Source organism: Schistocerca serialis, chromosome 1 (assembly GCF_023864345.2).
Source record: "Schistocerca serialis cubense isolate TAMUIC-IGC-003099 chromosome 1, iqSchSeri2.2, whole genome shotgun sequence".
In the NCBI taxonomy this organism is placed as follows: Eukaryota; Metazoa; Arthropoda; class Insecta; order Orthoptera; family Acrididae; genus Schistocerca; species Schistocerca serialis.
The window spans coordinates 1,055,935,111-1,055,949,631 of NC_064638.1; the positions used below are offsets into that span (position 1 = coordinate 1,055,935,111).

Genomic DNA, 14,521 nt, shown 5'->3' on the forward strand with positions numbered 1-14,521 from the left:
TGATGTGTAGAAAACTGAAACAGAGGTACATTACCTTCATGAGCTTCATCAAAATTTGCTTCAGATGTGAAGCCAGTCATGTTACTTCTGCATCTGTGGCGTAATTGTTTATAATCATCTGTTTTCATTGTTAAACTTGTAGATGGGACTGAACCACAATATTTTATTATAAAATAGTAGTAGACTAGTGTCATTAAAAGTGTTTGGAATTTAAAATAAAAAGTTTTTAAGAAATTGTATTTTTTGTGCCTGTCGGTGTAGTTACCAATTTTTTTATTAACACTTTAGAAGCTAAATATATCTAATGCAGGCTGATTGTTTACACTGAAATTATGAACAGGAACATTTGTTTGACACAAAACATAAGGCAAGTTAGTTACATATGAGAAAACTGTGTGGCATTTTGTAGAAGACAGCACAGGTCCTAATAAGTTTTGAGAAGACTTGCAGTTTGATTCTGGAATCATATGACAGTGCCACCAGCAGTAAAAAGCTAAACTTGCTGACAATTAACTGTAGCTGCAGTTGTGATTTTGTATCCCAAAATTATCAGCTGTATGTATTCTGCATATTATTTTACTTATGGAATTATCATCTACTGGAGTTAATACTTACTTGTAAAAATAACTGAATATGCTTAAAATGAAAATATATGTTTCATTCTACATATTTTACCATGGTTTCTTTGTTCTTACAGATATAAGAGATACAGTGAACTACAAGGAGGTCATGAAGCAATACGGCCTTGGCCCCAATGGTGGCATAGTAACATCACTGAACCTGTTTGCTACAAAATTTAGCCAAGTTGTGTCGCTGCTTGAAAAAGCAGGATCACAGTATGATTTGGCAATACTTGACACTCCTGGGCAGATTGAAGTATTTACATGGTCAGCATCAGGAAACATAGTCACTGAAGCTTTGGCTTCATCGTTTCCTACTGTTGTTGTTTATGTGATGGACACAGTTCGAAGTGTTAATCCTGTCACTTTTATGTCGAATATGCTGTATGCATGTTCTATACTGTACAAAACAAAACTACCTTTCATTGTTGCAATGAACAAGGTAAGATTTATTTTTCTAATTGCAGAGTTATTCATTGTCTTGTTAGTTAGTAACATATTTTATGTAACTACATCTGATGCTTTCAAGGTTGACATTGTGGAGCACAGTTATGCTGTGGAATGGATGAAAGACTTTGAGGTTTTCCAGGAAGCTCTGGAATCTGAAACGACATATATATCAAATTTAACAAGGTCGATGTCTTTAGCTTTAGATGAATTCTATAGCACACTGAAGAGTGTTGGAGTGTCAGCTGTTAGTGGTGCTGGTATGGATGAATTTTTTCATTTGGTAGAAAAGGCAGCTGAAGAATTTGAACAGTGAGTCAAAAGTTTTCTTTTTATTTATCACACGTAATCCATAATATGTAATTAATAGGATAATGGGGAATTTTTGGAAGTAAGAAAAATGAAATGAGTTAAAAAAAAAGTACTCAACATTCAGAGGAGGTGCTGAGCTGTTGAAAGGCACATAAACAAGAATTTGGACATTGTAACACAGCCCAGACTTTTTTTTTTTTTTAGCGTAATAGAAAGGGATGTATGCAGACTATGTCTCATAAGATGAGTTATGATTTTCTTGTTCTTGTGCATGTATACAGTGCAGTACAATATGTACTAGTCAAAGTGTCCTATGTGCAATGGATGGTTGTCTTTACTTATTCATTGTTAAGATGTGGGTTAATTTTGTTATGGATTATTTCATGGCACCCTAAGTCATCAGTTGAAATACTTATGTACAAGAGTTGAAATGTCACCTCAAAAGCAGCATTGTACGAAAGTGAGTCATGGACTGAAGAGAAATCAGAATAAAAAGAAAAAGAATACCATCACTCTCATTTGTTGCTTGATTTTTCAAATAAAATCTGTATTCTGCTGGAAAATATGTACATTAAAAAATTCTCATCACTCTAAAGAATATGACCATTTTGTTTTCACTATCAGTGATTTGTTCATGTTCAGTATTACCACATTTCAGCTGTGTGATGTATCAACAGTGAAAGATTTCAAAGTGTTCCACTTGTGTTTATACTTTGCAAACCACTTGTGGACTGTGGCATGGCATAGTAGAGGCTAGTCCTGTCTGGTTATTCCTTTCAAAAAACAGTATGTTGTTCTGTTTCACAATTCCTTTGATTTCACTTATGTAATTGTTTATCACATGTATGCTAGAGGAAGTGGTACATTCTTAGGACCAAATTTAAGATCACAATGTTTTGAGTTGTGTTGTTACCATAAGATGTAAAATGCTTTTACTCCATTCTCTCTTATCTGGGCTAGATAAGAGTAACAAAATGTACAAGATTGAGAGAAAGTAACTTGACACATTTTTACTTCATTGTATATTTACCAGGTGTTTCATGGACAGTAGAGCTGTCTTGCTACTACTGTTTGTTCTGGTTTGATTAAATGCATCTTCTGGGTGTTGGGGTGTCTCCACCATTTTTGTTCATCCACATTATGCTGATATGCAGACTTAATCACTGTGCACAGAGTTGCTGTCTGTACATGCCTGTACCACCTTGCACATTTTCTCAATAACTAACATAACGCTGACCTGCTGTCTGATGGGGCTGCTTATACAGTTAGTCAAAGTTGCTCCTGTTATCTGACAGCATCCACATTTTCACCACCTGGAGGGATTGTGCAACAATTTTTGGTTTAGCAGACACTGTCGTATACAGTGACAGGTTTTACCAATATTCAATATAATTAGGCTTTAAGTTGGAGTAGAATTTTCAAATCACATAGAACTCCAGTGACTTTGGACCTTTGCATTCCAACTATATTGACTCTGGCTTGTGCACCATTTATGTTCTTGTTGTTTTGTATGCAGATCTCAGGTTACAGAATTTTGTTTACTGTTTCTAGCGTGCTGTTGCTTAATTTAATGGAATCAGGTGTTTGCATGGTTTCCAAGTATTTGGTTTTGAGGGTGTTTGTATATTGGCCATATGGTCGGAGTCAATCATAACAATTGTCAGTTTGTTACTGTAGGTTTTCTCTGCTTTTGGCTGCAAGCACAACATTATTTGTGGCATCTTACTTCTTATTTCATGATAAAATACCTGTGACTTACTTCTTTTTCACTGTGTACACTACCCTATTTTTTGTAATAGTAATTAATTTTAAGCTCCATCTGAGGTAGGTTCATGTTAATACGGGTTCTGAGTATCTGTTGTAGCACTGATTTCACATCAAGGAGAAGTGTGCTTCAAATCCTCGTTCTGTCACCCACATTTAGATTTTGTAGGGTTTTCTTCAGCAAGTAATTGAGGACGTTGGGTCAGACTACTGCTCGTAGATACAGGGGTTAGCACAGGATAGGAATCCATGGCAGGCCACATCAAAACATTCAGAGGACCAATGCAAAATAAATAAAAAATAGAAAAGATTGATATACTACATCACCCTTGTCCTATCTGAGCTCAGCTTCTATCAGTAATAATCTTATCGCTGATGTGATCTTAAACTTCAATTCTTCCCAAATGGCCCAGCCATTCATCTGCAACATTCTCAGATATGTTGTGTTTTGTCACCGGAAGAAGTAATTCATGGTTCCAAAAGCTAAGAGTTTTGTGAGTATTATGTTGTGATGTGAATTGTGTCATTTGCTTCAAGGACTTGCAGATCAGTTACAGAGGCATCTTTTCATCATAAACTCCAAGTCAACAATTACATTTTTTAATAAAATGTAAAACCATTGAAATATAAACTATTGAGGACCAAGTCATTTAGGTTGACCTGGCACAGCTGCAATATTTCTGCTGGTGCCTAAAACAAACTACCACTTAGTACTCAGTGGGGTGTTCCAATTTTATTTGGTTCCTCTAGTAGCAGCAGTGGCATTCTATGGTTCAGTTGCACTGGGACATTAATGTGTAACAGGGCTGCAGACTTGCACCTGTACACAAATGTAATATTAATTATATATATTTATATAATTTTTTTTCTTTTTTTTTGAGGGGGGGGGGGTGGTAAACATGGTCAGGGTCTATTTTTGTGTCCAGTTGTGTTTATTTCTACACAGAGAAACCTGCAGTATCAAGACAATAGATACTTTATTAGTTGTGTTTGTCCTTTGAAGCAGTTGATTGTAAAATATTGAGACCTTTGTAAAGTCTATTGCTAAAGAGTGACCTCTAGTCTCAGCTTGATAGCCCATATTCCCATGGAGAGTGGCATGTAATTCCGAGCAGTCACTAATTAAATGGTTGTAACAGCAGCACCAAAATCCTCTTACCCATTGTATTTTTTTTCTCCATCATTTCTTTTCAGACAATACAGATCTGCTATTCTGCTACAAATATACCATCGTTCGTATACAGAATGAGTTGCATAAGGCATAACATTCCTTTTATTTCATAAACTGTTCAAGCTACTGAAATGGGCTTTTCAGCAAATGGTGGTATGCAGAGCGGCATGTAGTTTTGTTGTATGGGTAACACTCTCATGCATTTTAATTATAAATTTCTGGCGTTTAAGCATATAGAAATTACAGATCACTTTCTTTGACACCTCATCCTCAGCACTGTAATGCAGTATAGTGATAATTATTCAGGATAATTTGGGAGAGAAGATGCATGAATAATTGAGATATTTTCAAATGTGTATTCTTTGTTCAAAAGTTTATCCAACTTCTGGTCATAGGTACTGCAGGACTGTTTACTTCTTACAACAGTTGTAATGTTGGTCTGCTTCGAAGACAAGTTGGCATTTTTCCCCCGTGCATTTCAAATTTTTCTTGCAGAATAATGTCATTGTACTACTGAAACCCGCTCTGGTCCATATAATCTAGAAGATTATCAATACATTGTAATGCAGTACAATGACGACAATGCCACGCCTTTATCCCCATTTCCACATTCACTGTTCTCCTCTTTGTTTTGTTGTGAAGGAGCGGTCACAATTTCGGTGACATATAATAGAAGCTGGGTTCACATGTGTCAATCTTCAGCAACTCATTCAGGGTTTCTTCATTGATATCTTCAATATCATTTGATCCCATTTCCAGTTTCATTATTTGTTCAGTTTTTATTTCTTCATCAGGGAAATGTTGAAAAAAATCACTTGCTTCCATATCTGGAAGAATTTTCGTACATGTTCAAATTGGTGTATGTGATCTGACTTCCTGACAGGCATCTACAATTATCTTCTTCTTCCAGAACGCCACCAAATCATCCTCATCATGTAGCATTCTCAGTAGACCACCTTGGTAGAACTGTTTTACTGATGCAGTTATGCTTTGGTCCATTGGCTGTATAATGGCAGTGATGTTTCGAGGTAAAAACAGAATTCTGATGAGACCATCATCAGATACAACAAGCCTGATGTTGGGATGTGAAGGGGCATTATCATACAAGAGAACAGCCTTTTATGACAATCCTTTCTCTTCTAGAAATTGCCAAACTTGTGGTACAAAATGTGTGTGGAGCCAGTTTTTGAAAAATTCACGGTGCATCGGTGCTCCTTTTTGATTGTAATAATGCACAGTCCTTTTTGTTTGTAATAATGCACAGGGAGATCCTTAGCTCTGGTATCCTGGAACGCTCAGGATTTTCTTGATATTCCAATCACTGGTAGTTTCACTTTGTGGTTCCCAGAAGTGTTAGTGATGCACAAGATTGTAACGCATTCTTTGGACAGCTTATACCCGGAAGCATGAACTTTACTCTCAAAAGCAAGGATTCCAGATGGTAAGACATTTCCAGTACAGATAGCTTTCGTCTGCATTATAAATTTGGTCTGGTGTGAAATTCTCTTCTTCCACAAATTTGTGGAACTCTTCCCGGAAGGAATCAGCTGCTGCAACATTTCACTAAGTTGCTCTCCTTGCACAGTAAGTTTGTTTACCCCGTGACATTGTTTGATTCTGGTTAGCCATCCATATGATGCATTAAATTCTCTCTCTAGCTGTAGAGCTCCATGAATAAAATTAGCTTTTCCAACACACATTGCACACTGAAACAGTGATACCTTCTTCTCATTTTTGGATAAACCATTGCAAAAGAGGTAGCCTCTAATTCATCAAATGTAGATATCGTCAAGCATTTTCATGCAGATGGTCCAGAAATAGAATCACAGTTATAGACAAAATCCTGTATTTTCTGCTGCATTCCAGTACCACAATCAGCACTTTGTTTTGTAGTAGTTTCCCCCTTTTCAGATCTCAGTTAAATCTGATTTTTGTTTTAATGTCAACGTGTTTCTTTGGTTTCTCAGTCATATCTCTTACGAATTTCTTTTAATTTGGTTTGTTGGCACTTACAAGCTGATTAACATCAGAAAAACAAGCTTGTTTTCGATTTATGTGGAACTGGCCAGCCAATAACAATGGAAACTGTACTCTGTTGTCAGTGGCAGTCATTTAAACAGTGAAAATGGCACTCATTTCTACACAGCGGGTTGTTATTACTATTTGCTAGAGTATTGCATTTTTTGTGTGCACAAATAATCCACACACAAATAATTAGAAGTACACAGTATTTGTTAATATTTCTTATAAAATATTTTTCACAATTACAAATATTTTCTTTCTATTAAAAAATTTGTTCTTGGTATTGGATACATTCTGGCAAAAAAGAAAGGTTGTAAGAACACTCCCAACAGTTTACTATGAAAAATAAGAATGAATCTGTATGTATTATCAAATACAAACGTCAACAGTAAGCAAGGGTTTTTATTTAAAATAGTCTCATGGAGCTACATATGGTGCTAGAAAACACAAAAGTGTTTCCCTTCATTCAGCCAATGTGGAACAGAGGTGTCATAATACCAAGATGGGCACCTGTGGTTTGTTATTTCTTTGGAGTAATTTCTAGAAACATCTAGTAATAAAATACATTTTAGTGTGGTACCTCTTGGTGTGTTTTATTCATTAATTTTTCAAATTCAACTTTGTGAAACATGTCCACAAATATAACGACCAACATTGCATTGGATACACTGTTCCATTCATTTCTGGTGCTGATTTTGAGCAACTTGTTTAATTTACGCTTGCTTTGACAATATTTTTACAAAACTTTGCACATCTGAAACACACACTTTTCTACAAGCATTGCAAATTCTGAATGGGGAATCCATGATAATTAGCTAAAGTGCACTCATGAGGCAAGCCAATTGGGAGATAGTATGCAGTAGCCAGTAAGAATGGCTGAATATAAATGATTTCTTTTGGCAGATGACACAAATTGATTACATTTGTTTTTTACCTGTATAATTCCACAATAACATTTATTCATCTCAGTTATTATGAATTTTTTAAGTTGGTTACTGATTTTCATATTTGTATGATTGGAAAAAAACTAGATGTGCTGACAGACTGACCTGTAGCAAAGCCAGTGGCCTAAGTTAGAATGGAACGTGGCAGTTTGATTGTGAACTGGCAATGCCAACAAATCCCAGCACAAAAATACACACAAAAATCTCTGCATCATTTCTAGGATTTCAGACATGGAAAAAGCACTTGATGTCATGGAGTCAAATACCTGAACATAACAGCAATTAAATAGTGAATTCATTGTTCAGTGGCACAGTCAGCAGACTGTTAAGCAACTGTATAGTGACACTATTTGGATCAGATCCCACTTTCAGCATCATTTTTTTTTTTAATCAATAAGAGAAACAAAATTGATGGAACAAACAGTTTATGGTTCTTAATATGATTTTTTGACCCTCAAAAGGAACAGCATGTGTATTCTTTACCACTTACTATTCCATCCAAAGGCTGTCCACTTCAGTGACCATATGTATTGTGTGAGGAAGGGGGTCTATGATGTGTGTCTTTTTGTATCATTTTCCCACAGGCAGCTAGGACATTTGAAGGTCATGGCATTACTTGGAACATGGCCCGACCGGTTTTGTCGCATGGTCCCTTTTCTCTCTGCCCATACAGTTTTGCTGGAACTGGACTCTGGTGCAGAAGGAAGCCATTCGAAAACAAAAATGTCATGGTGTTCTTCCAAGTTACTCTTGCACCATAACTGACACGTGTATTAGTAACTGAACCTTCTGGAAACCGATTAATCCATAAGTATATAGCTGTCATACTGATGGGATAACATTATCCATAATATGATTATAGTGGGCAACATGAAGTCAGCCATCTATCCTGTTGGTGTCCCAAGTCTGTGGAAACACATCCATTTTCAGACTGCCACCTCCATGTAGCCACTGCAATATGGCTTGTGAATATATTTGGGGTCAAACCAGGCACCATGTAGTCTGTATACTAGAGATCAAACACAGAGCAAGTACGAGTCTACGAGGCAGTGGAGCACAGTCGTTAGCAGACTGGACTTGCATTCAGGGGGGCATGTTTAGCTGTTCTAATTTAGGTTTTCCATTATTTCCCTAAATCACTTAAGGCAAATGCCAGGATGGTTCCTCTGAAAAGGACATGGCCACTTTCCTTCTCCGTCCTTCCTTCATCTGAGCTTGTGCTCCATTTCTAATTACTTTGTTGTCAACAGGACATTAAATGTTAATCTCCTCCTCCAAGTACAAGTCTAATGTTGAGGGTTGCATACCTTAGAAATCGAGGTTCCACTGTTACCTCAATACTGTATTAATGTTCTGTGTTCCATGATATCACTTCCTACTCATCGACTAGTTCTCTCTTAGTAAAGCTAAGTCATGACTTAGTACAAAAGTTGAATGTGCGATCTTGCTCTTGTGATGTTGCACTGATAGGGTGAAATGACAGATTGTCAGGATCAGATGACTTCTAACAAAGCTGTGTTTTGTGAGGATGTGGAGGGTCCAAGACGAAAATTAAGTGATGCAGTGTATAAAAGTGCAAATGTGCACAGTTACAGGAAGAGTGATGTTTGGGAAATGTTTGATGTTGTAGGTCACCCTTCAGATGAAAAACATACAAAGTTCGTCCAGTGCAAATAAAGTGGTTGTATTCTTGTTTATTCTACATTTACCATGAAAAATGAATGTGCTCCATCAAAAGAAATAGGGTATAGAGTGGTGTCATTGTTATGTCCCTGTGGCCTAAAAGTGCACTGTTTTTGTATTCTTTTAGCCATGGCAACTTGCATCTATGGGCTGCTAGCGAGTTGTGTAGCTTATCATTCACTTCTGAAATTTTTTTGAAGACTGCTGTAAATGTTTTTAATAGTTAATCACCATGTAAAGAATAAACTTAGTCCTTATGTCCTATTTTCTTTGTATTGTCATCACAGGCTCAAAACTGTGTGTATGTCAGTGTATTTGTAGATGTACTCTGAACAGAGAGTGAATGAGTAGGCCTGTGGAAGGGTAGGTGAATGATCAGCTTTGGTTTATTGGGAGAATTGTAGGAAAGAGTGGTTTACCTGTAAAGGAGATCACATATAGGATGCTGGTGTGACCTTGTTATAACTTCAAGTTGAACAAATATATTTCAAGGAAGACGCAATACATGAAAGTCACAGATCAAGTAAACAGAGTAAGACATGTGTACACTTTAATAGTCAAATCATAACTGAGTCCGAGTCTAGGGGCCGCTGGCTGGCTGGCCGCTTAGGTGGCGCTGCTGCTGCATGGTTGGCAGACAGCGCCACATGTAGAGGACGCGTGTAAATGCGCGGCGGGTCTTTGAAAGATCGGCGAGTCACAATACTTTTCCCCCCCCTTTGAAGTTTTTGCACAGGTCTTGATGGAGGTGACCTGTAGATTGCTAACGTCCATAGGTGTTGTTTGACTGGCTGTAAAGTCTCGAGGAGTAGGCTTCCCGTACGGACGGAAGTGTCCCTGATGATAACGGTTCGAGATGACAGGAGACATGGGGGTCGAATCTGCTGGGGCCCCGTGCACCAATCTGCCCCTTGTGGCAAGTCCGGTTGTTATAATAGGAGACATGGGCGATGTGTCCGCGTCCGTAGGAGAAGGAGGCGAGTAGAGTTGCTCTGACAGATGATGGTCATCTGGTTCCTGCATGGGCACGTCTCCTGGTGGCGGCAGTTCTTGTGCTGGCACCGATATGATGGTGAGAGGACTGCATTGTGAGTAATGAGAGATTCCAGTATCCCGAGTGTCAGGTAGAGCTGAAGGTGGTGCAGTGGCATCCGGAACAGGCGTTGCCGGCACACAAGGTCGAAGCTGGTCCGAATGACGCACTGCAACACCCGTGTCCATCTGGATTTCATACCGGTGTTGGCCACGGTGTCGTAAGATGTAGCCAGGACTCCATTTTAGCCGCCTGCCATATCCCTGTACCCATACAAGGTCATCAGCAGTGAACCGGCTTAGCGAAGGGACCCGCAGCCGTGAGGTGGAAGGCCGCAGAAGATGAAGTAGCGTGCGGGGCTGTCGGCCATGTAAGAGCTCAGCCACGCTGTGGTTGCCCATGGGGGTGAAACGGTAAGAAGCCAGAAATTGGAGAAGCGTGTCATCAGCAGCAGAAGAAGTCGGGAGTTTCCTCATCTGAGCCTTAAATGTGCGGACCAGTCGTTCAGCCTCACCGTTTGATTGTGGGTGGAACGGAGGGGCCGTGACATGCATGACGCCATGACGGGCACAAAAATCCGCAAAATCGGAAGAGGCAAATTGCGGACCATTATCAGTAACAAGAAGGAAGGCCTTCCAAAGAGAAAATGAGAGCTAGAGCATTGGTGGTTGCCGCGGTGGTAGGCGACGTGCAACTGACAATGAAAGGAAAGTTGGAGTAGGTGTCAATAATGAGAAGCCAATAAGTACCTAAAAAAAGTCCCGCAAAGTCAGCATGAATACGCTCCCAGGGCTTCTCAGGCGAAGGCCACGGTGACAAAGGTGACTTAGGGGCGGCGGCCTGTGACGCACAAGGGCCGCAGGCAGCGACCATATGTGCAATTTCAGGGTCGATGCCAGGCCAGTACACATGATGACACACCAGAGATTTTGTGCGAGAGAAACCCCAGTGCCCTTGGTGAAGGAAGCGCAAGACCGAAGCACGCAAAGCCCGCAGGTACCACAACACGTGGCGAAGCATTTTCGGTGGAAAGGAGGATAACACCATCCCTAGCCGTGAGGGGGTAACGCAAAGCGTAGTAGTTCCGCAACGGATCAGAAGTCTTAGCGGACGAACGATCTGGCCAACCCTTCTGAATACAGCGTAAAACCCGGGAGAGGGTAGGGTCAGAACCCATAGCAGCCACCAGCCAGTTCCCGGTGATGGGGAACCTGCCCACAACTTGCTGCTCGGCAACATCCAGGTGGAAACACAAAAGTTCGTCCCTATCAAATGCCAGATCAGGACCCATGGAAGGCGAGACAGTGCATCAGCATTTGCATGTTGAGCCGTCGGCCGGAAGTGAATCTCATAATTGAAACGAGACAAGTAAAAAGCCCAATACTGGAGGCGGTGTGCAGCCTTGTCGGGAAGTGATGTTGATGGATGAAACAAGGAAACAAGTGGTTTGTGATCCGTAACAAGATGAAATTTGGATCCATAGGGAAAAACACCAAACTTATGAAGAGCATAAATAACGGCCAAAGCGTCTTTTTCAATTTGAGACTACTTTGTTGGGCATCCGTGAGCGTTTTGGAGGCATAAGCATGGGTTGTTCAGAACCGTCAGAAAAACAGTGCGCAAGGACTGCACCGACCCCGTATTGAGAGGCGTCCGTGGCAAGAACGAGATGTCCAGGTCGATAAGTAGCCAGGCACGGGGCCTGTTTCAGCATAGTCTTCAATTTCTGGATAGCCGCATCGCATGACGTGGACCAGTGAAAAGGCATGTTTTTATGCAACAGGCGATGCAACGGTTGAGCCACCGAAGCAGCAGACGGTAAAAACTTGTGATAGTATGCTATTTTCCCCAAGAAGGCCTGCAGTTCCTTAACAGATGTAGGACCAGGAAGGGCATCGATCGCAGCGACAGTTTGCTTAAGTGGACGAATGCCATCCAGAGAGAGTTGAAGCCCCAAGTACGTGATAGATGCCTGAAAAAATTTTGATTTCTGAAGATTAGAGCCGGCCGGAGTGGCCGAGCGGTTAAAGGCGCTACAGTCTGGAACCGCGCGACCATTACGGTCGCAGGTTCGAATCCTGCCTCGGGCATGGATGTGTGTGATGTCCTTAGGTTAGTTAGGTTTAAGTAGTTCTAAGTTCTAGGGGACTTATGAACACAGCAGTTGAGTCCCATAGTGCTCAGAGCCATTTTTTTGAAGATTAGACTTAAGACCGGAAGTCTGTAAGACATGAAAAAGTGTGTGGAGATTTTGAAGATGTTCATCAGTGGTGGAGCCAGTGACAACAATGTCGCCCTGGTAATTTATACACCCAGGGACAGTGAGCAATAATTGTTCCAAGAATCACTGAAAGAGAGCAGGGACGCTGGCAACCCCGAATGGCAATCATTGGTATTGATAGAGGCCGAAAGGCATGTTAAGGACCAGAAACTGCCGGGAAGCAGTGTTGAGAGAAAGTTGATGATAAGCTTCTGACAGGTCAAGTTTAGAAAAATATTGGCCTCCAGCAAGCTTAGTGAACAATTCTTCAGGTCGAGGCATAGAGTAAGTGTCGATAAGGCAGTGAGCATTTACAGTGGCTTTGAAATCGCCACAGAGACGAATATCACCATTTGGCTTAGCAACGACAACAACAGGAGAGGACCACTCACTGGAAGTGACAGGAAGCAAGACCCCTGAAGCAGTGAGACGATCCAGCTCCCGTTTGACCTGATCATGAAGGGCCACAGGAATGGGCCGAGCCCGAAAAAAATTAGGCCGAGCAGTGGGTTTGAACGTAATATGAGCTTCAAAGTCGTTGGCACACCCTAACCCAGGGACAAAAATGTCATCGACAAGGAATCCAATTGAGCATAAGGAATAGCATCAGAGACGATATTGACAGAGTCATCTATGGAGAACCCAAAAACGCGAAAGGCATTGAAACCAAAAAGATTCTCCACGTTACTATGGTCGACCACAAATATGGGAACAGTGCGAACAACAGATTTGTAAGATACCTCAGCATCAAATTGTCCCAAGAGAGAAATCTTCTGTTTATTGTAAGTCCGTAATTGCATAGTGACAGGTGACAGGATTGGAGAACCCAACTGAAGATACGTCTGAGAATTGGTGATAGTGGCAGCAGAACCAGTATCCACCTGCATGCGAACATCTCGACCAAGTATTTGGACAGTGAGGAATAACTTCCCTGAAGGGATAGAAGTACAATTGACAGACAACAAAGAATCAGAATCAGCATCATGTTCACGAACATCATGTATGCGGTCGGATTTGCAAACGGATGACACATGACCCTTGTTTTTGCATTTGTGACACACGATCCAATGTTGTGGACAATCTTCTCGTGAATGTTTCGTAAAACACCGCGGACATGAAGGAAGTTGCCATGGGTTTTGCTGCAGTTTCTTAGAGGTTTGTTTACGGTTAGGGCGAGGCTGCACTTGGGAGGGTACTGCGGCCACGTCGGTCAGCGGGGACACGCCACATGCCTTGTCAACATCGCACAGAGGTTGTATTTCCCCGACGTCACCCCATACCTCTATTTGTGCTCCAGCAGCGCGAGAAATTTCAAAAGACTGAGCGATGGGTAGGACTTCATCTAGAGTCAGATTTGCCAACTGAAGGGCATGTTGCCTAACTTCTTTGTCGGACGCTGATCGGATAATAGCATCCCGTACCATGTAATCAGCGTAGGATTCTTTATGAACTTCAGTAACAAATTGACGCTTTCTACTGAGGCCGTGAAGTTCAGCAGCCCAAGCCGGATAGGATTGATTCGGTTGTTTTTGACAATGATAAAAGGCAACATGAGAGGCTACCACATGCGTTTGCTTTTGAAAATAGACGGACAGAAGTGAGCACATTTCAGCAAAGGACAAAGACGCAGGATCTTTCAAAGGAGCCAATTTTGACAACAACCAATACATTTGAGCTGAAATCCATGAAAGAAACAGAACTTACATATTTGTTCGTCCGCGACATGAAATGCCAAGAAGTGCTGTCGAAGACGTTTTTCGTAATTAGACCAGTCTTCTGCCATCTCATTGTAAGGAGGAAAAGGAGTTAGAGACAACAATGAGAGACGCCTCGCATTTGATGCCGCAACGAAATCACGAATCGCATTTGTGAGAAGCGTTTGCTGTTCTATGAGACCTTGCAATAGTTGCTCTGAAGTAGCCATGGAAACATGTGGGTCAACAATGGAAAAGAAAAATCACTACCTCATCGCCAATTGTTATAACTTCAAGTTGAACAAATATATTTCAAGGAAGACGCAATACATGAAAGTCACAGATCAAGTAAACAGAGTAAGACGTGTGTACACTTTAACAGTCAAATCATAAGTGAGTCCGAGTCTGGTGGCCACTGGCTGGCTGGCCACTTAGGTGGTGCTGCTGCTGCATGGCTGGCAGACAGCACCGCATGTAGAGGACGCGCGTAACTGCGCAGCGGCACTTTGAAAGATCGGCGAGTCACAACAGACCTATTCTTGAGTAGGGCCTACTGCTTGAGTGTTTGAGA

General features: G+C 40.9%; 1 protein-coding gene across 1 annotated transcript in view; it reads left to right on the forward strand.

Annotated features, from left to right (window-relative positions):
- LOC126458874 (GPN-loop GTPase 1) overlaps positions 1–14,521 on the forward strand; it is a 55,359-nt gene that overhangs the window by 24,487 nt on the left and 16,351 nt on the right. The window contains exons 2-3 of the mRNA XM_050095823.1: positions 698–1,062; positions 1,150–1,379. Of these exons, the coding sequence (XP_049951780.1) occupies positions 698–1,062; positions 1,150–1,379 (595 nt within the window). The remainder of the gene's footprint in view (positions 1–697; positions 1,063–1,149; positions 1,380–14,521) is intronic.